This window comes from Alternaria dauci, chromosome 2 (assembly GCF_042100115.1).
Source record: "Alternaria dauci strain A2016 chromosome 2, whole genome shotgun sequence".
Classification (NCBI taxonomy): Eukaryota; Fungi; Ascomycota; class Dothideomycetes; order Pleosporales; family Pleosporaceae; genus Alternaria; species Alternaria dauci.
In genome coordinates, this window is record NC_091273.1 from 3,966,337 (window position 1) to 3,989,655 (window position 23,319).

The following is a 23,319-nucleotide window of genomic DNA, read 5'->3' on the forward strand; positions in this document are numbered from 1 at the left end:
CGCCTAAAGCTCCATTTGAATCACTGTCTCAGGACATTGCCTACGCCGTGTCTTTCAAGTCCGTGCAACGACTTCGAGGCCGACCACTTCCTTCTGCAGCGGGAACGGCAACCCGACGGTGACAGTTCTGTATTGAATATTCAAACACAACAGGATGGCGGCTATCTTTTCATGGACCTGCTCCTCTCCTCTGCGACGAAAAGCACGCGCTACTAATGTCAGGTTCGATGACACTCCTGGTTATCCGATGGAACAGACAAGGCAGCAAGGAGCATCGTGAATAGGAGGAATCCGGTTAGGTTACACAAGATTTGGACAAAGTCTCGATGCGAATACGTGTATGAAATGACGTAGCAACGTCTGTTGAGGCCTGGTAGACACCAGAGTGGTCCTAGCGCGCTTTCTCAGGCACCCGGGCGACTGGATATGATGTTCTCTCACCTCCAATGCAGATCGCAAATCCCGCAATGAACGGAGTGGCTCCTTCCTATGAACTCTTGTAATCACCGCATTCTGCCACGCTGACCCCCAGTCGCTAATCTAGTCTAGCTCGGTCCTCTAGCAAAGACCAAAGCTGATTTCATCTTTGCACCTTCACGCCAAGTTCCATCAACAACGTTTCAACCCACCAGTATGAGGCTCACGCGTATTATTCTATTTGCGGGTCTCATCTCTCTCGGCGCGACTGAGCCTTCGCACAATCTCACCAATGTCGACCTCGAAAATCTCGAGTACCGAAACCTTACCCTGAGCGCAAGAGGCGACAGCGACGACTCACCATCTGACGACTCACCATCTCCCGCCCTCCGTCCCGCTGACGATGAGCTCTGGTATAATTCTAAGTGTCGAGGGGCGAAGTTGATGTTGGCAACTACTCAAAACCCACCAGAAGCCGAGCGGTTCATCAGTCCCTTAGCATCTCCTTGGGATGGCGAAATGAGGCACGAGCTTGCCATGTGGGGTTATAAAGAAGGAACAAAAAGCCCCGATGATTTCACATTCGGAGCGATTCAACCACTGCTAGATTCAATGGGAATATCCACACAGATATCGCTTTATGGAGGACCTAACTACTGTTACTCGGTGTATCATGCCGATAGCGACATTGTTGAAAGAGATCCATACGGAAACCTGCCACCCGTTTCAGATCAGCACTATACTGTCAATGGTAGGAGATACCGAGTAAGGACATAGCAAGCAATGCTACTGACGTCCCTGCACATCCTACTGACGATTTCTTCTCATCTAGGTCACGGGCGCACATTCGACCATGATTATGAATCATGAATCCGGTTACATACTTTTCGTTTCCCGCAGCTCTCCCGAGCAAGAAGCGCGCGAAACATGGGGACTACAAGAGGAAGATCCTGTTCCGCTTGATGAGTTACCGGCTCTTCGTGCGAGCTCCGACATAGCATGGGCTTTTTGGAAGCGAACAACTGATACACTGGGGAAGATTGCTTTCTTCGCGTCTTTGCTCATTACAAATAGCGAAACAGAAAAGGTCATCGATAGGGTGCTGGAACGCAGGACGATGACGGTCGTGCCAGTTTGGCCGGGTATGCTTGTCGACGTTACGTCCGAAGATTACTTAGCTTTGTTGGGTATGTTCTTATTACTCGCTTCTGATGTCGCTAAATCGGTGTCTTTCATACGTCAAGCTCTGGATAGTACTAACGATGCATTTCTGTTCAGGAACTCCCAATGGTCGAGGTGTAGGATACTTCCTTGCTCAGCACAAGGCGCAGATTGGCGGCAATCTCTACGTCAAAGCCATCCGAATCTACCGTGCGCGAGAGACTTCGTGGCTATCTAACATGATCTTCATTGTTGGCTGGGCACCTTCCCCACCGCCACCTGTACCGAACGATCCGATAGAGGTTTTGGTACCGCCTATTGCTTCTCGTATGGAGGATTTCATCGACATGTATGGAAATGGAGTGACGAAGAGAAGCGATGATGGAAAGAATCTTGTGAGGAATCACAAAATTTGGATAAAATTGTAATCGAGCGACTGTTGCGCGGTTCTCCGCGTATAATGTACCCTTGGACGTCTTTGTTCTATCGTGTAGCTAAGTCATGAGGGAAATGCTAGTTTAAAAGTCGTTTTGTCATGTTTTTGGGACCTCAAGCCGACCTCACATTGCTCTCGGTCCGTGAAAGCTCGTGACCTTGACTGTCTTCTTTGCTATAGCAAAGCTTCTAGCGTTATCCATGCGCTTTCACTCTGAGTACAAACGGCGAGAGCATGGAGCTCTTCTCGCTTGAACAGCATTTGTGGGTCGCTGCATGACCAAATTTGGCAACTTTCTCACACTCTCTCACCTCCTCCATACACGATCTCACGGCGCAACTTCCACGACCAAATCCCGGCCCCTAACATGCGAACCATTTCAATTACATGTCTCAACGCACTCTTTGGCCTGGTTGTAGGCGAGATTTCATTGCTTTGTCCAAGCGAAACGCAACCCGATGTCTCTTGCTCCAATGTTGAAGATAGTCGTAGCATAGTCAAAAGAGCGCCACCTCTTGGCCCAGCTGACGACTTCTTATGGCAGACTTGTGGCTGCCGCGGCCAGAAGCTCCAACTACTAGATACGCTCGATCCTGTCCACGCCGCCAGATTCGTCACTCCACTGAACAGCCCATGGACTGGTACCCTCGAAAACGAACTCAAGACCTGGGGTTACAGGGATAACAGCGCAAACGATGATATACAAGACTTGTGCGACTTCACTATGAAGCCGATGTTCGAAGCTGCCCTCAAGGCCCTGGGAATCGGTGCAGGAAGTGCACAGTATGGCGGACCAAACAAGTGTTTCTCTTACGTCCACCGGGAAGGCCCTGCAGTCCATCTGTTACCAAATGGCCAGATGCCGCCCAGAGAACAACAACGTTATACCGTTGACGGAGTTAGCTACAGGGTTACAAACGCGTATTACACCATAGGCATCAACGCGCGGGATGGTGTCATCCATCTCATCAACCGCAAGTCACCGGAATCTGCGGCCAAAAATCTGTGGAAAGTTGATAATGTTGCAAAGAACGAGCTACCGGCGCTGAGGTCGAGTTCAGATATAGCCTGGGGCCTGTGGGAGACGATGAGCCCTGGCAACTTGGGTAATATCAACTACATATTCTCTCACCAAGTTGTCAACAGAGAAACTCAGCAGATCGTCTTGAGGGCTCTGGATGGTGAATCACTCAAAACTTGGCCAGGGACTGAGTTCGTAGCTGGAGAATCCTCTGAATATTGGGCTTTGTTAGGTAAATCACGCACCCACATTGATACTGCACAGTACTGACAAGTTGGATCTAGGATCTCCAAATGGCAAGTATCCTTGTACGAATTGCATTTGAGATATGTACTGACTTCGTATACCCACATTCTAGGTATAGCAGTGGGCTACCTTTTAGGGCAACACAAACCTCAGATCGGCCACAACAGATTTGTTTCCAGTATACACGTCTTCCAGGGCGCACCAGCGCACCCAATGTTGCCGGGCGGCGTCTGGCCGTGGTTGTGTTTCGTTATCAAACCGGCACCTTTTCCAGCACCGGAACCCCCAGACGAGGTCATGGGCGGGGGAACCAGTTTGGCGCTCGGTAAACGCGATCTTGTGGGTGGAGGGCTAGTGGTAGAGCGATCCGAAGACGGGAAGAACATTGCTAGGAGTCATAAGGTCTGGGCAAATCTTTAACGGGGCAGTGAAGTAATAGTCAAGACAGGTACAAAGGCGATGGGCTCGCTCGGAACCGCGTTCGTAAACCTGTAGCCTTAGATCTAAGTGTAGAAGGGCTACAAGATCTTGCCAGCTCCATAATCTAATCAGACGACGCTTCATGCACTGTACTGCATTGCATTTCAGAGATGAAACTAGATATCCTAGACCAAATTATTTGATGGAATCTTCAAAAGCTTCCCCATATTGTTCCATGCGAAACAGTAGGTATGGCAGCGAAGTCAGCTCAACCTCCGCCACTCTATATCTATCATGGTCCTACCCGAACCACATGTTCTCTTACAATGTTCCTTCCATGATCCCTCCTTCTCACAACTTTCGACCGCAATACTCCAGGTGGTGACGTATCCATGGGATCATGCTCAATCGGTGTGCCAGGCTCTGGCAGCTCTGGCGGTGGCGAAGGCACATCTCCGACCCAAAAGAGAATGGTCGCATGCGAACTATCTCCGTTGTCTGACTCGAAGACAGTTATCTTGGAGACGTATTTGTCTCCGCCCAACTGATGCTTGTGCTGAGCAAGGAAGTATCCCACTGCCCGCCCGTTGGCGGATCCTATCGAAAGGTTTCCATCAGTATGACTGATGCAGCTCACAACAAAGGTAGGAACTTACCAAGAATAGCCAACCCCTCTTCCGAAGTCGAGACAAAGTCTACCCCAGGCCACTTCTTCATATCATCGTCCGATCCTATACCAAGTGCTCTTTCTAGAATATTATTCGTCTCATCGTTGGTTATAAAGAGACTGAATATCTTGCGGATACTGCCAAGGGAGTGGTCAGGCCACATTATCTTATTCCATAAACCCCACGCTAGGTCGGAGCTCGCCCTGAGATCGGGAAGTTCAGACGGTTGCGGCGTTTTTTTCCATAATGCCTTTGCGACTACCAGGGGGCTATTGCGTGAGATGAAGTATAGGACACCGGCGGGTGCGTTGACGCCGAAGGCGTAACTGCCGCCTGTGCACTAGAGGTAGCGTCAGTTGATGGGCTTCTTGGGTTACCATGATATGTAGTTTAGTTTGCTAATTAGCTGCGCATGATCACTAAACTTACCCTCTTTGTTTGCCCGCTCGGGCCATTATAATACTGCTTGTCATAAGCCACGCCCATATGACCCTCATCATCAACGTCATCGGGGTTTTCCGGATCAAAAATCACACCTGGGCCGTCGAAATGGTTCGCGACCCAACATTGGTTGTCACCCCCGTCACTGACATGCTCACCATTGATGCCCAGAGATTCTAATGCCGGCGACAGTCCATTCTCAATGAAGCGACACCAGCCTTCCTCTTCTAGCCAATCGTCCCATCCCCATTGCACCATCTCTTTTTTCAGGTCGCCGTCCCAGGGTGAGAACAGGGGGTCGATGTAGCGTGTGCCTTGGCTGGCGTCCCGGGTCATTGCAAGAAGGAGTTTTTGACCTCGACATACACATTTGTTCCAGGCGGCATCGTCGATTGCAGAGGTGTGAACGATTTGGTCGGGTTCTGCATCGCTTGTGATTTTGTTGTTGGGTAGATAGGGGGTTTGATTGGCAGTATTGAGTGATGAGATGTCCACAGGAGGGGACTTGGGAGATGACACAGAGTGCCTACCTGTAACAAGTGCTATTATAGGGGCAATGGAAAAGAGTTTAAATGCCTTCATGTTTGCGGAAATGAGGTTGATGATAGTGTACAAGAGGTTGAGGAAGGATTATGGAAACGAGTGTTTTACGGTAGAAGAATAAGGAATCTACAGCAGTCAAGTCAGATTGTGAAAGCGTTGCAACCTTGGTTCGACAGCTGCGCAACCAATTGAAGAAACATTGGTCGTGCTTGAGTCTGCTCGAGTGCACCTGACAGAAAAGGGGCGTGCTGTTGCGAAATGCTCCGGTCATTTTACAATTCACTGGCCATTATTCGGAGTACATTCTGTGGGGGGCCATCGGCTCATATACTGACATTAGTCTTCGCACTCAGCACTTTGGCAATTTTGAAGCCCACAACGAATGTACCTTCCTCTTCTCCAACACGTAGACTGGTGCTGCCCACGAATACTGCGTTCTGTAACTCCCAGTACTTCGCACTCGCTGTTTCAAAGGTCCAAGATGATGTTGCCTAGTCCTGCTTGAGCGACTTGGATCAAGACAGTATCGGCAATTTAATACGACGTACCTGGAAGTCGCCAAACTTGACGGACGAGGCATTGCGGTCACCAGCTACAATAGCAGCGACTTGTGGTGTTGCAATCTCTGCGCCTGTACATCGCATCCGGATATACTCATCGGCTTCCGCATTCCCATCAATCTTAACAAGCGCATCGACATGGAGTCTCAGCACAGTATCATTGGAGTTCAGACTTGGTGGATCTGTAGAGATCCAGTCGCCCCCGCGAATCACTGTGGCTTTGACTGATGGCTCAAACTTCCTTACAAGTTAGATCCATGCCTATGTTGAAAGAGGAATCGTGACACTGACACTGGGTTCGGACGTTAAGGTGCCGGTAACAACATCTGCGTACATTTGTGTTGAACCAGTCGCTATGGGTCCGAGAACAATCTACGCAGCGTTACTATGGCGCCTCGAGTCCTCCCAGTGGACTTAGACGTGCTGGCAATTTCACGATGGCCTGTATGACAATGCGTGAGTACGACTTCGAAAATGACAGGGGCACCGTGCCGATACATACCGTGAATGATAGCGCCGGAATAAGTGTGTTGAACAGCATCGTGTTGTTTGTGCATGTACGACACACCGTACGAAATACCCACTCTAAGACTCGTACAACAGACTGAACAAAATTGGTTAACGACTTTAATCTATATGTCGAAGCTCGTCTCTCTTTGAACGCCTAAATCGCGTCATGATACCGTTCAAGGAACTCGCCAACAACGACCAGCAGTTACATGGTACATTCGCGCGTTGTGTATGCGGTAGAGGTTGCATGTAAGCATGACCTGCGTGTGCTGATTCATCGTAAGATGCTAATGTAGACAGTTTGTAAGCAGATTCAAATGGCTCGCTTGACGAGGGCAGCATTGCCTCCAATCAGGTAATGGATGTATAGTCGACAATGGAAGGTGGTTAAACATGTGGCGCTGTTCCGAGATCGCATTCATTGGTGGCGTTCTATGCTTGTCAAAGCTTGCGACGCTGACTCTGGGCCATAGAGCTCAAAGACGCCATTAGTGCAAAGGAAAACAGGACAACAGTATAGGGTGGGCCGTACAATGTAACGGCTGGCGTAGACGAAGTGTCCGGTGCATTGAGATGGCTCGGGAATGGCGGACGCGGGACGGGTCGCCCGGCCTAGCGTCGAGCGAAGTGGCCAATTAGTCAGCCGATGGTGTCTTTTTGGGGCAGGTAAGCCGAGCTGCGGACGCGACGTCGCGCGACAGAAGCTCCAACTCGACCCTCCGAACGGCACCTCATCTGGCGAAAACGCGTCTCGGACTTCGAACGTACCACACTTTTCAGGTCGCATTGCATACTTCTTTGTATACAAGGCTACTCGCGCGAGTAACAATCTAACAGAGTCTTCCTCGATGTCTTCTCCCGCTCCCTTATCTCCTTTCCTCGCACCTGTATCATCTCAAACTTTTGCTCCGTCTTAACTCACGTCTACAGCTCCACACGAACAACATGTTCTCGAACCACACTTTTCCCATCCGCGCTCCTCTTCAGCACCTTCGGCTCCCCAAATCCCCGTATATGACCGATCCCTGCCACACCCGAGACATTCGCCGATTGCGCTCCGTTGACATCGCCATAAATGTTGCGGGCGTCTTGCACCCAAAAGATTATGGTCGGGAAGTCGTCATTCGTGACGGGCTGGACTGCTTTGAAGACTTTGATCTTGAAGATCATCTTGTTGCCTCCCAATTGTCGTTTATGATGTGCAAGGAAGAAGCCAGCGGCTATACCAATAGGGGAACCTGTGGTTGTCAGCGGACTTCGTTTTGTTAATACCCCTGGAAGCATAAAGGTCTGTCGCTATATTGAAAGGACCAAACTTGCCCAAGATCGCGAGTGCTTCAGTAGAAGCTATCTCAAAATCGGTTCCAGGCCAGTCTTGAATACGGTTCACTTTTTGCCGCCCTAGTGGCGGCTTATACGTCTTAAAGACGAGGTTTAGGATGTTCAGCGTCTGGCGGTTGTTGACGCTCACGCTCCAGAATGCTTTTATCGGGGTGAAGTGCGGTACTCGGTTCCAGAATGCCCACGCAAAGTCAGAACTACTCCGTAAAGCAGGAAGATCCGTCCACGACGGCGGATCTTGTCGCCAAAGAGTCTTCGCTGATTCGACTACACTTCTTCTACTCATGAAAAATACTATGCCCGCATCAGGGTTAACGCCGATGTCAGAGAAGGCGCCTGTCACCTATGCAAAAACATCAGTAATACGGAGAAAAAGGAAAAGGGAGCAGACTTACCCTTCGCAACCCTCCATCGGGGGATATGTAGGTTTGCTCGGCCAGTGGCAGCAGCCGACCGTCAGGTCGCTTCCTTGTTGCATCCCCATGGCTGACACGGAAGCATCTGTTAGGCCCATGATTGAAGTTTGATCGTGGATCGATACCAAGGCTTTCAAATGCTCTACCAAGACCCCAGAACGTGCCATAGTCGCACAACTGAGATCTTTCCGATTCTGTATAGCCCCATTGCGCGAGCTCTTGGTGCATTACACCGTCCCATGGACTGTCGATGGGGTTCAAGAAGTCGTTTGCGTATGGTGGAGGCCATACCATGGCCTGGTTGAGTCGCGAGCCACGACAGACCGAGTGCCACCACTCATCATTTGCAGGTGGTTGTTGAGCATTGGTACGTGTGTGAGGGCGTAACACAGCTAAAACGAAGGCAAAGACAAGCTTCATGCCAATAAGCATGCCTCCTCAACCTGGAGGTTATCAGTCAATAGCTCGAGGAAGGCAGAACATAGACCGGCGCTGAGGTTCACGAAGCTTGCTGGGTTGTTGGTAATACTAGAGAAAGCTGCTTCGGCCGCCAAAGATTTTTAAGGGCGGCGATGGCATTTAGCGTCACTTCACAGTACCCAATGGTGAGATCATTCTACAACGGTGTAAAGTGTTGGCCAGGCATCCTATCATGTGTTTCCTTCACTAATGTACTTCCTCACTTTCGTCCTCCTACACAAAGCAGAGGACTCTCATTCATACATAGAAAGTTAATATGGCCAACTCTTATTTCTGTTCTACAGGTTAGATGCCCATGCACGTCTGCGCGCTATTCAGCTATACACTGAATTCAACACAGCTGTGCCAATACTTGCGCGACTGACTACAGTCACGGTTACCTAATGAAAGGCCCGCTCATGGATACGGATGCGATATCGGCCACAACGAGCTTTAATCTTGATAGACTACTCAGCGCACTGTATCTGGTGACCAAGATAAACTCGTCTACGTTCAGGTGCGAGCACTTTTGATAAGTCGGCGGGAAGTTAGGAACCCAATGGCCAACGGAGCGGACATTATCCGGTGGTTATTTCATGTCAAAGCATTATGATAGGTACTTTCAAGCGGAGTAGCAATGATGAGTCCAATCACAGGTACCTATCTAGCTGGCGCCCCACTCAGTACTACCCAATTGATCTTTGTTTTCTCCACATACCGTTTGTTCGAAGGGTGGGCGTCTTTCTATCAATACGCCGAGATTCAGCTAGTGTAAGTACCTACGTTGTGTTGAGGTCGACCGCTTGGAGCCCGGCAAGTACAGCATATAGCATAGGAACCTTTTCCCAAAAGAGTAGTCCGGATGCTGCGGCTAACAAGGCAGGTTTGCCGAACCCCGCATCCCATTACACACACGCGTCTGAGCCAGCGCTCGTGTCGAGACTAACGTAGTGACCAGTTCATTGTGCTTATAAGTAATGACTGCCCACAATGCTCTTTCAGGTGACCAAAAAGATTGATATTCATACTCATTCTCATCATGAATGGTCATGCAGTACCAAGAAAACGACAACGCCATGATGTGCCTGCAAAGATGAGAGCACTACAGTAAGGAATGCTCAATATGAAACATGATGAGGAAGTTGCTAAGAACATCCAGATACTCAGGACCCGAAAAGTTTGCAGTTGAAACAATCGACGTTCCTACCATTGGTGACGACGATGTCCTTGTACAAGACGCCAACTGCCACCAAACCAAGCCTAGTAAACTGACCAGCGAAAGGTCAAAATCTCGGCCTGTGGCGTATGCGGAACGGTAAGTGGAGAGAAAAGCATGCGAAAGACTACAAGAACATCGGGCTGACAAACTCGAAGGATTTGCACTATCAGTAAGACTACGACTCAAGACGTAAGCAACATATCCACTGACGTTTTGTCTCCTCTTCTGCAGTAAAGGCGAGTTCCTAGCTAAGGTGAGATACTCCGTACAAGCATATATCGGCCTACGCTAATGTAACTGAAGTGGCCGTTAATACCGGGTACGATGGATGACATGTAGCTTCTCGATTCCATTGCTCACTGTCACAGGCCATGAGGCAGCAGGCACCGTCGCCGCTATCGGCAAAAACGTCAAGAACGTTGCCGTCGGCGACCGAGTAGCAGCTGACGCTTTACAACCATGCCTCAGCTGCTTCCACTGTATTCGCAGGAAAACCCAGCTCTGCGAGAACATCATCGGATATGGAGGTAACGCTCCCGGCGGCATGGCCGAGTACTGTAAATACCCCGCGAAAATGGTGTTTCCCATCGGTGATCTTCCCGACTTGGAAGCCGTTCTGATTGAACCCGCTGCATGCGCTGCACATGGTATCGAGCGGATGCAGATGGAGGTTGGAAGCAGGGTATTGCTTTTCGGCTGTGGGCCAACTGGTATACTGCTAGCCCAGTTGATCAAGATGAATGGCGCCGCTCATGTACACGAAGCCTTGTAAAATTCGCAAGCCAGTGCTAACGTGATTCAGTTGACCATTGCTTCAAAAGCTGGACCTAAGCTCGATCTTGCGCGCGACCTCGGCATCGCGGACTCCTACATCACTATATCCGATGAGAACCCCAGCGCGGATATGGCCGCCCTCCAAACCAACAATCCTTATGGTTTCGACATCGTCGTAGAAGCTACTGGCGCACCGACTGTTCTCGAAAAGGCTATCGAGTACGTACGCAAGGGCGGGAAGCTCGTAGTGTACGGCGTTTATGATGAGAGTGTAAAGATTTCCTGGTCTCCATTTCGTATCTGGGAGAATGAAATCACGATTTTGGCTAGTTTCTGTAGCATGAGTCACATACCGCATGTGCTGGAGTATGTTAATGCTGGGAGACTGAAGCTGGGTGGCATCGCAAATAAGACATATAGAATCGAGCAGTGGGAGGAATGTCTGGACGCGGTGAGGAAGCAAGAGGTTGTCAAGGCTGCCATTGTATTTGACTGATGTAACGCCATTATAATACAAATCCAGTCAATTCGAGTGCCCACAATATGGCTTTAATATGAATGTATGTGAAGGGGATATACAACCTAGGAGTACATGTTCTTGTGATAATCCGTGTATGCCAGGTCCACGGCCCGCTTCGTAGCTTCATCCAAGTCCTCTTTCGGAAGGCCTAGCTCGTCGTTATTCATGCCATGGTTCTTCTCATACAAACCCGCATCATTGATGAAGTAGCGCGTGTACAAGGCCGTTGCAAAGGAGCCACGGTCGCCCATCATCATCCTTTGCCTAGCGGTGGCCAAGCGCTGCTTTGCTGGCTCGGACGTGATTTTCCAGTCTTTCTCCGTAGTTCCTGTCGCTTTCTTGACAGCTTCAAACATTTCGCGCTGGTTTAGAGCGAAAGAAGAGACGAAGAGCATGCGGTTGCGATATTGCTCCAAAGTGGGTCTCTCCCCACCAGATGTAGATACTGGCAAAGACAACAGATTTGCGACGGCAAGTCCAGTCTGAGGCCACGTGGCAGTGTTTAGTCGCTGCGTGCCGTCGTCGATGTAAGTGACCTCTCGCTTCGGAATGTTGATGCCGTAGTAACCGCCGCTGAGCGAGTACTCGTACCAGAAGCCTGAGGTGAGGCCAATCCAAGAGGAAACGCCGAGCGACTCGATGAGTTTGCGAGCGATGGTTTTTCCTGGTCCGATAGTTTCATTTTGAATTTCTTCTGTGTTGTACATGCCGAACTCGTTTGGCAGAATCCATGGTACGCCGGCTCGAGCTGCCCCGCGAATGAGTTGCTCCTGTGCGCCACTGGCAAACACGCTCATCGTGATAACAAGTGCATCCTGTCCTGTCAAAGCCTTGACTATGGTGTCTGGGCTGTTGTAGTCAATACGTGCGACTGTGACGCCAGGTGGGAAGGTAGCTTTGGACTCTGTACGTGTGATGGCTGTGACGTTGAAGTGGGGTTTCGCAAGGAGGGCTGATGTGATGTGGGTACCAACATTGCCGCTCGCGCCAACTACAGCGACGTTTTTCAAGGTAGAAAGCAAGGCCATACTGCTGAATGTAAGAGGTAAACAGTACTTTGCTCCAATTGCGGCTGAACTAACATAAGCCCAGAAGCGACGTTGGCTACCAAGACCTCGAATTCTTGGTAGTGCAGTCCTCGTATATAACCGTGAGGCGAAAGACCAATGTTTCGAGGCATACGGCCGGTCTTCGGTCATAAGTCCTAAGTCCGTTGCTGCAAACATGGAATGGCGTACTTACTTTTGGGATTGCGGCTGCTCCTATACTAAAATCGGCGTAGTTTCGTGAACCCAGGTATGCGGCGTGGTTGCGCATCGGGGGTAAGGCCGTATGCAAGCGCCATGATCTCCGTTGAGAGAAATCAGATGTGCACGGAAGTCCGGTCGCCGATGTGGAGGTCGGAGTTGGTATACGCCAGGCTGGAAGTCATTGATGTCATCCGTCCCTTCGGCTACCTAGGTAGTCTCCGTAGTTAGCGCCCGTCCGTCTCCACATTCGCGGTTGACGATCTTTGCGCCATCCTCCGGTCAGAGAAGATCACAACTGGAAGTACGTGGTGGTGTGGTATCAGTCAATGGAAGTGATGAGGAGGAATCGTTACGAGTCAAGAGAAAGATTATGAAAATATTCTAATACTGCATGTATCCTGCCTCTACCGAACACCTGTTTTCCTGTTTTAGACAAGGCCCTCAGGCAAGTCTGATTGTAAAAGATGATGATGATGATGATGCGGAACCCTTCGCTCATGTGAACGCCGACGCTACCGCCAATAAAAATGCCCATGATGATAATAATTGAAACTCCGTCAAACGCAATGGCAACCTCACCATGCATTCCCCAAAGAAAACCGCCGATCAAGGCGAACCCAATCGTCTCGACGCCTAAAACAGAGCGAAAAAGGCCCACAAATACCAGATGACTTTAGAGCTGCAAGAATCCTTCAAAGCCACCCAGCTCAAGGTCATCATTCCATAGGCTCTCAGGACTACCCTGAATGATATCATAATTCCAAGTGCTCTCACCGTAGGAATCCGCACCCCACTTGTCGCCGCTTTCGCGATTCTTGACATGCTGTTGCATTCCCCATTCGAAGAGTGCAAATTCTTCACTCTTATCGGAGTCACCGGGTAAATGGTCCATGTGAATCTCTTCCAACGAACGTGTCCACGGACAGTCTTTGCGCAGATACGAATGGAGACCCTGGCTTGGCTCCGCAAGACCTTTGAGAGTATTCGCGGGTATCTTAGCATCTGCATCGCCACTATCGTTGGCTGGAGATGACGCTTCGGTGGAGATGTCTTTTTCGTCGATGGTGTATGCCGCGAAAACGTCAAAGTTGGGGTCTCCGACCTCGTTACGAATCGGTAGCATGTCGGAGCTGGCAGGTAGACCGAAGGCTGTTGCGTGCGTCGTGCTCATTGTATTGTCTGCAGAGGGCAAAAGGGAGGATGTGCTGGAACCGCGTTCGAGGTGTGCCATCGATGCACCATTATTACGAGGAGATTGTAGCCAACCCTGGTTTATCGGAGGTTTGTTGAGGCTCAACTCCGCTCGACTCTTGATGGCCCTGAAGGCTTGGGGATGCGGAGAGTTTGTGGCTGGCTGTATCTTCTCTGGCTGCGTGAGATCGACAACCTTAGACGAGTGGGTCTTGGTAAAGTTTGCAGTCGGAGCTGGTACAGCTGGCGCCTCGTTGTTCTTGTCAACCTTCCGTGCTCGGCCTCGAGGTTTCTTGTGGGGCGTGGCATCCAAGCTCTGAAGCTGCTGGACTGTAGCGACCTTTGGCACAGGGACCGTGCCGATACCACCAGTGCTGTGGCTTTGGGTAGTGCGTATGGAGGTGCTGGGTTTGAGTACCTGTCGTCTGACATTGCGTGCCTTGGGTTTGCGAGCGGCTTCAAGAACACTATCGCCGTCAGGAAGAGACCGCTTTCTTCCCGCACCTTGAGGAGACGACTGGTTCGTTTGAGTGGATGAAACAGGTCCATGTCGCTCACTATTAGTCGGAGACGGCATCGGGAGATCTGCGCTAGACGCAGGTGATGGGAGTTGCATCTGCGTCCGATTCATCGACATCAGTGCGGCATTGCGTTCCTCTTGTTGCTGCTGCACTTGGAACTCCATCAATGCGTGCATCTGTTCCTTCGTCCAATACCTGCCGTTGTCGTCGACCATGCCGTCGACAGAAAATTGCTGTCTGGGGATGTCTGGTGTAGCAATGCTCGATGTATGGAGAAGAGGTGAAAAGTATGGAGGCGTTGGCGGTTGCTGAGGTACCAGCTGTGGAGGTTGTCCAGGCTGGTACCACTGGTGGTGGTACTGCTGTGGTGCTGGATACAGCGGTGGTTGCAGTAGATGGTACTCCTGTGGCATCAGCATCTGCTGTTGTGGACAAAATACCCTACATTGTTGTCCGCATGCAGCATTCAGATGGGCAAATTGTGCGCTCATTTGCTGTTGGTGCTGTAGAGTGATGGCGTCGTTGCTCTGGGTTTGTGTGTACCTGCGAATAGACATGCCTTGGACGCTCCTAGAACTGTCGACTGACTGCACAGTCATTTGCGGAGTTGGTATACAGCGACCTGCGATGAACCATGTCCGGGCATGATGGCTGCTGGGTGTGTTATGCTCGCTCGTGTAAGGGCTAATGTAATTGTTCATTGCGTCGACTTTGCAGACGCCTCTCAGCTCCGTTTATTTTTGGAACAGGCTATTGCGGCAGGAAAAAATGGATGGGAAGAGATGCAGGGAAAATTATAGAGCGCGAAGTTTACAAGCCGGACCCTTGTGAAATGAAGAGGAGAGTGCAGGTGAGGGTGTCTATGTTCGACAAAGGCGAGGGCTAGGGAGACTTAGTCATGCCCATGTGCTATACGTAAACCCACTTACCAAGACAAGCGAGCGCAGCGATGAATAATGCGATGGCAATCTCGTCGAATCGTCACTACCATCACCCATCGTTAGTCAAGAAGACAGGTGAGAATGTAGGGCAAGAGCAACGTTTTCTTTCCTATTGACCTTGGGGTAGTTGCGTACCCCATGGCAGAAGAGCTGGACGCAGCACTGTAGCATCTCAGGGCCAAATTTTCGAATTTCGTAAGTCTGGCAATAACCACAAACGTTCCTAAGACACTGTGAGTTTTTCTAGTGACGCTGGCACTAGAGCAGTACTGCGGACAAGTGTGGGCACACCCACTTCAAAGCGACAGGGACAACTCGTTGTCACATGCACGTTGGTTAGCGTGGTATGTAGTCAACTGAAGGGTCTCGATGAACGGATGGCTTTTGCACGTCTTCCTCGAATTCTTGTAATCGTACTAATGCGCCCAAAAACCTCGAAGAAGTCGCTTTCCCAGTAGCGCCCAAACCAAGTGATGAAAAAAGTGCATGCTCGTCTCGTCCTGTGATGCCGTAATCCAAACGACCCACCAGATCTCCAGATTGAATAATGGTCCAACTCCAAATTTGGAAAGGGAACTAGCGCGCTTATACGTAGCCTGCCAACACGTGTCAGCCCGCGGTACTTCCGAACTCCTATTCCTGGAAACAGTTTCATATTATACCTTTCCTCGCGCCCTGGAAAAAGAAGCGAACGATAAAGACTTGCAGCGCTGCCATGGTCACGATCAAGCCTGACTCCATCAAACTGAAGTTGAATATCCTCTTCTCAGTACTCTTGACAGTGCTGAAGTTGCGGTTCTCGCGCGTGCGGAAGTACTTCTGGTTACGGGAGATGGTGGAGAGTTGTGCGGATAGCTTGAGAATGGATTCTTCAAGGACCGAGGTCTGTTCTGGCGAGGAGCCCTGCTTGGAGGGAATCTTGGCACGGGCGGCTTCGTTCTCAACCTGTAGGAACGCAGTATCAGTATAATGGACCCAAGACGTCTGAAGGTGTATTGCGAGGCTGTACATACGGCGATTTCGAAATCGACCATCTTCTCGGCAAAGGTGCTCATCTCGTTGTTGAAGCAGAAGCGGTACTCGCCCACCTCATTTGCCGTGAAGACAAAGTCGCCCTGTCGCTCCTTTGTTCCATCGAGGATGGTCCTGTCTGTGGGGTCGACGACTAGGTAGTCAACATCGAATGAGCCTCCGGATTGGACCTGTTCCCCTTCTGTCAGCCGTCTGGTTCAAGAATTCCTCGTGCTATCGCGCAACAGCCCGCAGCAAAGCAGGGAAACGGCGAATGGTCCCGGAGCCATTGGGTATCCGGAATCCGGGTGGAGAACGTACTGCGAAGTAGAAAGCCACCTTGGTCCCCTTGTTCTCAACGTGCGCGTAGAAGCATGCTTGCTCGTGGGCCTCCAATCTGTAGGTGAGGGCAGTAGCATACACGGCAGTGGTGTACACCAGCAATGCGCTGAAAATGGTGAGGAGTGACCACATCGTGTTCGTTGGCGTGGACGACTGCGTTTGTTGATGCGTGTTCTCGTGTGCTGCAAGTTACAGCTGTCGACAACGTCGGCGCTAGGTTTCGCCGACACAGGGATGTCGGGAGGGAAGGCGCGGGGAACTAACGACTAGCCAATAGGAGTGCAGGCGGCTGCGGACAAGCACTGCAAAATGTAGATCTTCGATAGTATTGGTAGTGTTGAACAGAAAGCGATCGCTTCCACCTGAGAGAAAGGCATGGCATGAAAGCAAGCTAATGATATTCATGATATACTATCCTACACTGCTTACACGCTGATACTGGTCCAAGGTGGGACTCTATAAACACCTGTCAGACCACAGCGCCAACCTACCCACACACGCGACTCCGCTTATGCAATATTTCCAAGCTCCATTGCGCCATGTAAGTTGGGATATGCACAACACACACCCACTGTCCTGGTCCGCTAAGCAATGCTGACAAAACTTCGCTGACAATGTCATGTCAAGACCAATGTGACTGTACGCAGCAATGTCGCCCGCCATCTTTTTCGTGTTATCCTACACAACCGTCCTGCTGCTTCAACGGATGAAGATGGAGTCGGTCTTTCCCCAGAGCGTCTTCGTCTTGGCCGGGTGATCGAGACCAAGGAATACATCGTCTCGCGCGCCCACCGTATCCCATAGGACTTCATCTGTAGTACTGTTAGTGCTGCAGACCTGGCATTCGCCAATGCTAGCTTACCGTCATCGATTGGTTCGGGCTTGGAATATTGAGCTTTGCCGACAAGGGCAAACTTAATCTTGTCTAGTTGTTTGCCCTTGATCTTGGTGAAGTCTGATAGTCGCTGCTTCGTTTCACTAAAAGGCTCGCCCTGAAACATGTCAGTAAGTGAGTAGAAAGAATACACGTGATTAAACATACCTCCTTCAGTACGAACTGGAACGGCACACCGTGTGATTTCGATGGCTCCTTGTCAAAGTGGAAGACGGAAATCTTCCTCGATGACTCGTCCTCGGGGAAAGGCGCGACGAAGATTGATGTGTAGTCGTAGAGGCTCATTACAGAGTGGTCTGGCGGCAGAATTTTGTGGAACTTGTTGACATGCACCTCATAAGCACGAACCTTCGGCATTACTTCGTCGCTAATGTTTGCCTTCTTTTGCAGCGCCTCCAAGAGATCCGCGACTTGGGCATTCTTGGGGACCATCAAGGTGTACTCCTCCTATATCGTGTTAGCACTGACAAAAATATTGATTTGAGGTTAGAACTCACCTCTTTGCTGAGACCCTCTGGAAGCCAAGTCACCTTGACAGGCTTTCTTTGCTCCAGCTCTTTGAGACTCATCTCCAGGACTTCGTAAAACAAGGCATCATTTCGCTGGTTCGCGCTTGCGGAATAGTTGTAGGGACCAGGGAAGAGTATGTTGTTCAATGTCGAGTTGGCGTTGTACTTGACAGGTAGCTTGGCCTTGCCAGCAGTGCTGACGGTAGTGAAGCGTAGATAGCTAGGGTCGGTTTTAAGGAACTCTGCAACCTTGCTAGAAAATTGATCATATGCCATCTTCTTGCTGAGAGTCAAGGAGAAGGTGGGTAAATCCGTATCGCCAGTCTTAGGCACGAATTCGATCTTGATCCTGTTCAAGAGATAGTCGTAGAATTCCTTTGCCTCCGTATAACCTCCTCCGGCTGTTATTTGGGCCGTTTCCTTTTCGCTTAGTACGCGTTGAACTGTGATGATGTCACCATCTTGGATTTCCGAGGCGGCCAGTGTGATCTTGGGCTTCATCGCTTCGATCATGTTTTGCTTAATCTCTTCTGAGAGCTTGATCTGCGTGCCAGCCGGCCATCCCAACATCTTCGTGATAGTCGGGGTTAGGTCAGAAACCTTGTCTTGGAATCCCGCGTAGAAAGTGCCTACACCAAATAGACTCTGCTCATTCGCGTCGAAATGCTTCAGGAAGATCATCAGTGGGCGGTTGTTAGTCTGACCCTTGAGGTCTACTAGCTTCTCGCCAAACACTGGCGCCCCGCTCTCATCGCGTTCTTGGGCCTTTTCAATCCACATCCGGAATTGCGACTGCTTCGTGCCGTGCTTGCTTGCAGCCTCTTCGATTGTCATTTCGGGAAACTCGAGAGCGGTGTCCGGGCGAACGGTACCATTCTGCCTGTTAACCATCGACCATGGCCGCAGCATGTCCGCCTCAGTTCCTAGGTCTTGAGCAACAGTGGCTGCAAAGTCTTCCATCGTGGTGGCTCGGAGCACGCGGTAGATTCTCGGGCTAGCAGGCGTCTCTTGGTCGCTCTTCCATGGCACAATGTCGAATCCCTGATGCGCTCTGAATTGTTCGTCTGACGCGACCGCCACATCCATGTAGAGATGGGCTTCTTCGCGCTCCTTCTTCCTGCGCTCCAACAATGCGCGTTCTTCGGCAAGTCGTTCTGCCAAATGCTTTGGTGGCTCTACGGCCTTGCTGTCTATCAGAACCTGGTCAAGTCTGGTTTCTCTTATGTATACCAACATGTAGGCGCTCATTGAGCGCTTGGCGGACCAGGCTCTGGTGTACGGGTTGCGCTGGCCAGTGTTCCCGTTGGCCTGGGCGTAGTCACCGCCAAAGTTTTCTTCCAAAGCCTCGCGCAGTGTGGCGCGAGTCACACGGTCGTCGTCGAACTTGTAGTAGTGTCCATCTTTGGTAGGTTTAAGGAAAGCGTAGTAGTGGCCTGCATTAAGATCACCGCTGTGCACCAAAACACCGTGAAGGTGGTATATCCAGGATTCGGATCGATCGGCTCCGTCGGAAAGATATGGCGCAGCGTCCCAGACTTCTGGGAATTCGTAACGGTCGTTAACCTTCATCATAGCGTCGCGCGTAAAGTCGTATTCGAAGCGCTTCAGCTGGAGGTGTAGCACGGGTGGGAAGCTCTCGAAAATGACGCCCTTTTTGGCGTCTTGCAATCCGAAGCCCTCTGCGAAATATTTGTTTTCGCCGTCCATGGTCTCCACTTGCACGTAGTCTTTGAAGCTGTCATCCAGGTTTTTGTTCCCGCTCACGTTCAATTGTATGTCCCAGAAGTCCTCCACCCGCGATGATTCGTAGTCGACGTTGATACATGAAATGTAGGTCTTCATCTTGCCAACGAACATCCTTGTCAAGGCACCCTCGGCTTCAGTGCCCTTCATCCTCTCGTCAAGCTTGTCCATGAGCACACGGGACAGCTCCTGCACGTCCTGCTGTTCAAATATCTGCTTCGAATCCCAGCCGAAAGAATGTGTGAGTTCGGTTGTGCCAACGGCGCTGTTGGATGTCTGCAGGAGGTAGAAAAGCCGTTGTAGAGCATATGCGCTGTTGGAGCGGTCGGCTTCTTCGGCAGTTGGAATCTGGTAAACGGCCTGGAAAGGTCAGTCTCGTCCTTGTACTTTAGGATTTGCCGCATACCTGGCGGAAAGCATTAGTAAAGAATAGCGACTGCAGGAGCGAGTTGAGGTAGCATGTTGCGCCCTGGTTCTTCAGCCCGACCATGCCGGTCTCTTTCTTCGAGTCGTAACTGGGACTGTCAGCATGTCTATACAAAGCCCAAGCCAGCGGGTTAGATCTCACTTGATAAAGTTGTGCCATAACACTCCAGTAGGGTCCTTGAGCACTCGTATGTACGCAGTCACATTGGCTGCGTTGTCCTCTACCATTGGCCGCCCTCGGTCCTCCCACGAGTTGCTGAAAAGTTTTCTTAGCTCTGCAAAGCGTGTGAAGCCCCAGTCGCCTTCCTCGGCAGTGAAGCGGTGGTGTGCGGTGTGTGTGGTGTAGATGGTTGGGTCCTTGGGGTTCCAGAGTACGAGCATGAACTCGACACAGGCATACCAGTCCTCTGGCATTTGCTTCTCCTCATAGGCTTGCTCGAGGTAGAAGGAGGCAAAGTCGACGTTGTTACCGTAGGGAAAAAACAGTATCCGCCAGGGATGTCCGCCGCACTCGAAGATGGGACCATGTTCGCGGCGTGTGAGTTGGCGCCAGTCCTTGATCTCCCATGTGTGGTATGCTTCGGCTTCGGTCTCGTACTCGAGGTTCTTGGGCATGTGCCGCTTCATAAAGGCATCGTACTCGTCGGCGCGGGGCTCGGGGTCGGCGTCGACCTCGTCCATCTGGTCGTCCGTGTCTGGCGTGATGATGGCCACGTCGGCCTTTTCGTCGTACTCGTTGTCGACGAGCATGTCGCTTTCGATCTGTTTGGGGCGTGCAGTCAGCATGCTTGCGTTGTGCATCGACGAGGGCGAGGGCGAAGGCGAAGGCGCAAGCTTACCTGATCCATGGCTGCTTCAGCTGGCCGGCAGGTGCGGGTGAAAGCGGGGAAAAGGCTGCAGAGAAAGAGCTAGACAGAGGCGTCGCAGGGCGAGGGAGCAGTGGGTGCGCTCGCGGTCGGAAGGTGCAAAGGAAAGCTGCGCGCCTGTCGCCTAGTCAAAGGAAGGTGCGGGTAGACAGACACAGCGCTGGCGCGGGAGACGGCTAAGGATGAGTTCCTCGCTAAAAGGTGGCGGCAGTGGAGAGGTGACGATCGAATTATGGCCGTCCTGAAAAAAACTCCAACAACGACAATGTGCAAGGGGGAGCGGGAGGTGGACACTGAGGGCGCACAAAGACGGGAGCTGGCAGCAGCTCTCGACGCTCAGAACAGCAACTCTCTTCGATGGTTGCAGCCTTGGCGCTCGATACAGTGGAGTGCAGTAACCCAACGCCGCGGCCGACGACGTCATTCGTCCAACACCACATGCTGGCCGCGAGCATGCCACGCACACAGCCATGTCTACAAATGCGCGCCCATGGTGTCTGTTGGAATGCTAGACCTGACTCGCGCTTCCACGACTGTGCCCTCTTCACTGTGTCACGACGCGAACAGGACCAGGCCGTGGGTGATTTCTCCAAAACTTGGGCCGGTTAGCGGAGCATGTCATCACATGCCCCGTATTTTGCTGTAGCTGCATCGTCGGGTGCCTGCACATGTTCGCACTCGCACCGACAATTATGAATATAGGAAGACGTAGTCTCGCGTTATGCGCGCAGCATTCTCATAGTCTGCGTAGGGTGCTTCCCACTTATACCATTTTCAAGCCACAAATTCGACCTTCTCACGCTGCAGCCGTCGCGCCAGCATGGAGACCGTCTTCGGCCCTCGACGAGTGAGCTCCAACCCAGCCAACAGTCATGGTGACGACTACAGCTGACATGCGACTAGATGGGTGCAGCGCGAAGCCAGACCTATAAGCTTGCGCCAATTGACTTTCTTTGGAAGGACCCTGACTGAGTCTCGTCTCCTCGACTCGGCCAACTATTGCCGTCTAGAGCTTCCCACAAGGTGCGCCTCTGTCCTTTGAAAGCCTACAGCGAGTGCTGAAACACGCTTAGACTTGCGCATCGCTTGCGCGATATACAGACCCTCCCATATGTCGTTGTTGCAAACCCCCACCTTGCCCACGTCTACGAGTCGTACTTGCGGGCTTTTGAACGTTTCCGCCGCGTACCCGAGATTAAATCGCTAGAAGATAACGAGAAATACTGCAAGGTGCTGGAAGAGACACTGACCGAGCATGCATCGGTCATACCCCGTCTCGCTATTGGCGTACTCGAAGTTCGAGGCCTCATGAAGGCCGAAGAGACGGACAAGTTCATGACCACCATGCTACGATCGGTATGCGCCCGGTCAGTACAGTTCTGTGGACAACGCTGATCATCGTAGCGTATCTCGCGACGCGTCATTGCAGAGCAGCACCTAGCGCTGACCGAGACCTTCGACTCGCCATGGCATTTCCCCCAGGCCCAGATCCATCCCCAGGACCAAGAGGCAGTCGGCGAGATATTCTTGCGGTGCAGCGCGAAAGACATAGTCGAAGATTGCGGCAAGACAATGCAGGAGCTCATCAAGCGCACCTATGGCTCGCATGTCGACATTCCCGAGATCAAGGTCTACGGCCACGTCGACGCGACGTTTCCATACATTTTGAGTCATCTTGAATACATCATCGGCGAGCTTCTACGAAACTCCATTCAAGCTGTCATCGAGCAGCGCAAGTCGAAAGAAGCCAAGCTGCCACCCATCGAGGTGCTGATTTGCGAAACCTCGCAGCACGTCATCATCAGGATATCCGATCAAGGCGGTGGTATTCCAAACGAGGTCTTGCCGTACCTGTGGAGCTTCAGCAAGGGTCCGCGCCGCGAGAAAAGGCTAGAAAATCTCGCAAGAGTACCAAAGTTGTTGGGGACGTTGCAGGAGCTGCAGGTGCCTGGGGGTGAGACTGCCGCACAGGTGCAACAACGCCTCGATAGCAGGTCAAAGTACGGCGATTCGGGTTTGCATCACGGCTCGCTATCCTCGTTGACTAGCCGTGCACCAGACCTGCGCCTCGGCATAGGACTCCCGATGTCGCGTCTATATGCAGGTGAGTGTTCTGTGATGGTGGTGCGGCCATGCAACTAACACTTTCCCAGAATACTGGGCTGGCAGCCTCGAAATCCACAGCTTGGAAGGCTACGGAGTCGATGCCTTCCTCCAAATATCGAAGCTTGGCAATAAGAACGAGCGACTCACTACGCGGGCCTCCATGGATGCCATATAGATGTTGCGCCAAGGGAAAGCGCTGCGGGTGTGTTCGCGTTGGCGGGAGGCAAGCGCGTCCTGCTCGTAGCTCATTCTCACCTCAGGAGCCAGTAGCCATCGACGAGCGTCTCTCTTGCCTAGTTTCTACCCCATACGGAGCTCTCTGCCTGAGGAGCACAACCTGACTGACAACTACACCAACACCATATT

The 23,319-nt window shown here is 51.4% G+C and overlaps 8 protein-coding genes across 8 annotated transcripts; 3 read left to right on the plus strand and 5 right to left on the minus strand.

Annotated features, from left to right (window-relative positions):
• Positions 1-2,381: 2,381 nt before the first annotated feature.
• On the plus strand, positions 2,382-3,701 carry ACET3X_003329 (uncharacterized protein; the record flags this gene model as incomplete). The annotated part of the gene is made up of 2 exons (XM_069448592.1): positions 2,382-3,267; positions 3,394-3,701. The coding sequence occupies 2 exons, from the start codon at positions 2,382-2,384 to the stop codon at positions 3,699-3,701; spliced, it is 1,194 nt and encodes a 397-aa protein (XP_069309876.1).
• Positions 3,702-5,376: 1,675 nt separating this feature from the next.
• ACET3X_003330 (uncharacterized protein) lies at positions 5,377-6,986 on the minus strand. The gene is made up of 5 exons (XM_069448593.1): positions 6,416-6,986; positions 6,338-6,355; positions 6,205-6,285; positions 5,902-6,150; positions 5,377-5,844 (listed from the first exon to the last, which is right to left on the minus strand). The coding sequence occupies exons 1-5, from the start codon at positions 6,452-6,454 to the stop codon at positions 5,677-5,679; spliced, it is 555 nt and encodes a 184-aa protein (XP_069309877.1). The 5' UTR covers positions 6,455-6,986; the 3' UTR covers positions 5,377-5,676.
• Positions 6,987-9,593: 2,607 nt separating this feature from the next.
• On the plus strand, positions 9,594-11,128 carry ACET3X_003331 (uncharacterized protein; the record flags this gene model as incomplete). Its single annotated transcript, XM_069448595.1, has 8 exons — positions 9,594-9,746; positions 9,799-9,868; positions 9,922-9,954; positions 10,014-10,027; positions 10,090-10,111; positions 10,162-10,177; positions 10,227-10,612; positions 10,661-11,128. The coding sequence occupies exons 1-8, from the start codon at positions 9,679-9,681 to the stop codon at positions 11,126-11,128; spliced, it is 1,077 nt and encodes a 358-aa protein (XP_069309878.1). The 5' UTR covers positions 9,594-9,678.
• An 86-nt stretch (positions 11,129-11,214) lies between these two features.
• Positions 11,215-12,180, minus strand: ACET3X_003332 (uncharacterized protein; the record flags this gene model as incomplete). The annotated part of the gene is made up of 1 exon (XM_069448596.1): positions 11,215-12,180. The coding sequence occupies one exon, from the start codon at positions 12,178-12,180 to the stop codon at positions 11,215-11,217; it is 966 nt and encodes a 321-aa protein (XP_069309879.1).
• Positions 12,181-13,075: 895 nt separating this feature from the next.
• Positions 13,076-14,713, minus strand: ACET3X_003333 (uncharacterized protein; the record flags this gene model as incomplete). Its single annotated transcript, XM_069448597.1, has 1 exon — positions 13,076-14,713. The coding sequence occupies one exon, from the start codon at positions 14,711-14,713 to the stop codon at positions 13,076-13,078; it is 1,638 nt and encodes a 545-aa protein (XP_069309880.1).
• A 721-nt stretch (positions 14,714-15,434) lies between these two features.
• ACET3X_003334 (uncharacterized protein) lies at positions 15,435-16,587 on the minus strand. Its single transcript, XM_069448598.1, has 4 exons — positions 16,388-16,587; positions 16,069-16,257; positions 15,718-16,000; positions 15,435-15,651 (listed from the first exon to the last, which is right to left on the minus strand). The coding sequence occupies exons 1-4, from the start codon at positions 16,538-16,540 to the stop codon at positions 15,641-15,643; spliced, it is 636 nt and encodes a 211-aa protein (XP_069309881.1). The 5' UTR covers positions 16,541-16,587; the 3' UTR covers positions 15,435-15,640.
• Positions 16,588-16,800: 213 nt separating this feature from the next.
• Positions 16,801-21,146, minus strand: ACET3X_003335 (uncharacterized protein). Its single transcript, XM_069448599.1, has 7 exons — positions 20,821-21,146; positions 20,124-20,743; positions 19,962-20,070; positions 17,801-19,915; positions 17,451-17,750; positions 17,271-17,400; positions 16,801-17,220 (listed from the first exon to the last, which is right to left on the minus strand). The coding sequence occupies exons 1-7, from the start codon at positions 20,827-20,829 to the stop codon at positions 17,108-17,110; spliced, it is 3,396 nt and encodes a 1,131-aa protein (XP_069309882.1). The 5' UTR covers positions 20,830-21,146; the 3' UTR covers positions 16,801-17,107.
• A 393-nt stretch (positions 21,147-21,539) lies between these two features.
• Positions 21,540-23,128, plus strand: ACET3X_003336 (uncharacterized protein; the record flags this gene model as incomplete). The annotated part of the gene is made up of 5 exons (XM_069448600.1): positions 21,540-21,694; positions 21,751-21,870; positions 21,921-22,203; positions 22,252-22,951; positions 23,001-23,128. 5 exons carry the CDS (start codon positions 21,540-21,542, stop codon positions 23,126-23,128), a joined length of 1,386 nt encoding a protein of 461 aa, XP_069309883.1.
• Between the last annotated feature and the right edge of the window lie 191 nt (positions 23,129-23,319).

Coding starts and splice junctions, on each gene's coding strand:
- ACET3X_003330 (XM_069448593.1), bottom strand. CDS start 6,454: ATGCTGTTCAACACACTTATTCCGGCGCTATCATTCACG. Junction 6,151..6,204: donor CCTTAACGTCCGAACCCAGT/GTCAGTGTCACG, acceptor CTTGTAAGGAAG/TTTGAGCCATCAGTCAAAGC. Junction 5,845..5,901: donor TCAAGTTTGGCGACTTCCAG/GTACGTCGTATT, acceptor AAGCAGGACTAG/GCAACATCATCTTGGACCTT.
- ACET3X_003334 (XM_069448598.1), bottom strand. CDS start 16,540: ATGTGGTCACTCCTCACCATTTTCAGCGCATTGCTGGTGTACACCACT. Junction 16,258..16,387: donor AGGTGGCTTTCTACTTCGCA/GTACGTTCTCCA, acceptor GAAGGGGAACAG/GTCCAATCCGGAGGCTCATT. Junction 16,001..16,068: donor TGGTCGATTTCGAAATCGCC/GTATGTACAGCC, acceptor GCGTTCCTACAG/GTTGAGAACGAAGCCGCCCG.
- ACET3X_003335 (XM_069448599.1), bottom strand. Junction 20,071..20,123: donor TTATGGCACAACTTTATCAA/GTGAGATCTAAC, acceptor TGACAGTCCCAG/TTACGACTCGAAGAAAGAGA. Junction 17,751..17,800: donor CAGAGGGTCTCAGCAAAGAG/GTGAGTTCTAAC, acceptor AACACGATATAG/GAGGAGTACACCTTGATGGT.